At 56.6% G+C, this 2,608-nt stretch overlaps 1 protein-coding gene across 1 annotated transcript in view; it reads right to left on the minus strand.

The window, feature by feature from the left end:
* Positions 1–526: 526 nt before the first annotated feature.
* The window catches only part of VOLCADRAFT_103133 (uncharacterized protein), a gene marked incomplete at its 5' end in the record, with an annotated part of 3,953 nt that continues 1,871 nt past the window's right edge, over positions 527–2,608 (minus strand). Inside the window, one exon of the mRNA XM_002946848.1 lies at positions 527–2,004. Coding sequence (XP_002946894.1) covers positions 1,595–2,004 — 410 coding nt within the window. The 3' untranslated portion in view covers positions 527–1,594. The remainder of the gene's footprint in view (positions 2,005–2,608) is intronic.

Genomic DNA, 2,608 nt, shown 5'->3' on the forward strand with positions numbered 1-2,608 from the left:
CACGCACAGCAACTATGGACAACTACACCATCTATTTGGTCTGTTGTAGTCCTGTCAGTATTCCCCATTCTGCACCTGCAGCCTCATCTTACAGCGGAAACCCCATCCTAATCCTCCAGCTGTATCCATCGCTATGGCAGCGAGCCCATCCTAAACCTGCGACAGCCTGCAATCCCCATCCTGTCAGCCACATCCTTGGCGAGGAGTCCCAATCCCATCCTTGGCTAAGGTTTCAATCCCCATTCCTCCGACAGGGTTCCCATCCCCATCCTCACCCCGACAGCAATCCCCATTCTGAAAATGTAGCAATTCTAATCCTTGCCTTGGGCCCTAAACCCTATCCTGACCTCGTCACCCTATTCCCCATCCTGCCTGACCAGTACCTGCCCCCAATCCCCAATCTTTGCAACCCACTGGACAGCAGTAATAGGACCTGGGGGATCCGGTGCTTTGCTAATCCTAACACACTGCTCAACCGATCGATCTTCACTGAAAGGAAACATGACTTCTCTGGAACTGCTGCACAATGACATTGCGTAGCCGTTAAAAACGGTTGTTGGCCGTTGACGGTCATGCAGCTATGTCGTGACATCCGTTTTCAAGGATGTCCTACGAATAAGAGAAATTATGGTGCATAAAACACAGAATTGATATGTATGGTTACGCCATGTAAGATGCGTCTTACAATACATAGACATCAAGTGCGCCGTACGTTTACATTACATATAAATGTATATATAGGGTTTGGCACTACTGGTAAGGCGCGACCATTTCCCCCGGCAGATCCCGGGATCGATAGCCATTAGGGTGAAAGTCCTTCCGATGGTGGAAGGCATTGCGCCCCTAGTTGATGGACGGTGGTAACCTGGGATAAAGTTAACCTGCGAGCCGACCAGGAACGGAGTTGGGCCGCTGTCGACCCGGCAGATTCCGTTGGATGCTGGTGGTTGGTGCGGAACCTGAGCGATCCACTGAGAAGTTGACTAGGGTGACTGGATGAGGGTGCCCCGAATTACCGGGGAAGGCAGGGTTTCGCAGGGTAGCTGCCACGGGCGAAGATACACCCCCCTGTTTCTTACATGCATATAAATGTGTCAGCCCCTGACAACACAGTATCACTAGTGCAGTACGGGCCATCGTATGGTACAAGACAGCATGCGCCAGCAGTATATCCATGGCCGAACCACGCGCCTCCTGCTGCCCACCCAGCACCCCACCGCACGAGCTGCACCTACCACTTCACTCGCCTCAGCCGTCTATAGCTCTCCCTGCTCTCATCCGCGGCCACCACTCTCTTGCTCGTATGCAATTTACCCTTCGCACCATGGCACCTAGGGCTCGCTAAAGTCATTGCTAGGACTACTTGATTAGGATGAGGCGCAATTCCCCACCAACTCAATAGGGCTGTCAACAGTGCCAAACAGGCTATTAGGCCATGCTATAGGCTGTTAAGGCCTGTTTGGCCCTGTTTGGCGCTGTCAGAAGCCCCAATAAGTTGGTAGGGATTGCACTTGTTTATGTGAAGCCTTTGTAAGGGCCCACGCGCATTAGCAACACGCAGTCCAGCCCCGCATGCATGGGAAGCTTGAAACTGTTACGCACCCCCATTTCGTGGGTCATCTAACAAACTGGGATCAGGAATCTCGTAAGGGCTGAGGTACACCGGAGCCACACGCCGCGCCATGCGCCTCCTACGTATTATGACGAGTGCCAGTACGGCAAGGATCACCACCGCACCAAGTGCACTCACTGCCCCGACCACTGCCGCCAGCGGTACACTCCGTCCTTTTGTCGCTTCCGGGGTAGCAGATGCAGCTGGGGTGGTCCCCGGTGTATTAGCAAGGGGTCTGGGTGCTGACTTGCCAGGCTCAACCGCTGCTGGAGCAGCGAGGACGCCGGTAGCCACACCGGCGCCTCGTGAAGGGGGGGATGTGGTGACTGCAAACGTATCGGACTCTCCGGCCGGCGTACTTGGTCCAAGTAAGGTAACGTCCACCGGTGTTCCTCTGTTTGATGGTGGTGAAGGTGAGGGTGGTGCTGGCGTGGTTTGTGTTGGTGGTGCCGGTGGTGGTGGCGTTGGTGAGGACGGCGTTGGTGAGGATGGCGTTGGTGAGGATGGCGTTGGTGAGGACGGCGTTGGTGAGGATGGCGTTGGTGAGGATGGCGTTGGTGAGGACGGCGTTGGTGAGGATGGCGTTGGTGAGGATGGCGTTGGTGAGGATGGCGGCGGTGAGGATGGCGTTGGTGAGGATGGCGGCGGTGAGGATGGCGTTGGTGAGGATGGCGTTGGTGAGGACGGCGTTGGTGAGGACGGCGTTGGTGAGGATGGCGTTGGTGAGGATGGCGTTGGTGAGGATGGCGGCGGTGAGGATGGCGTTGGTGAGGATGGCGGCGGTGAGGATGGCGTTGGTGAGGATGGCGTTGGTGAGGACGGCGTTGGTGAGGACGGCGTTGGTGAGGATGGCGGCGGTGAGGATGGCGTTGGTGAGGATGGCGGCGGTGAGGATGGCGTTGGTGAGGACGGCGCTGGTGAGGACGGCGTTGGTGACGACGGCGTTGGTGAGGATGGCGTTGGCGACGATGGCGTTGGTGACGACGCCGTTGGTGA

This window comes from Volvox carteri (genome assembly GCF_000143455.1).
Source record: "Volvox carteri f. nagariensis unplaced genomic scaffold VOLCAscaffold_4, whole genome shotgun sequence".
Taxonomy (NCBI): domain Eukaryota; kingdom Viridiplantae; phylum Chlorophyta; class Chlorophyceae; order Chlamydomonadales; family Volvocaceae; genus Volvox; species Volvox carteri.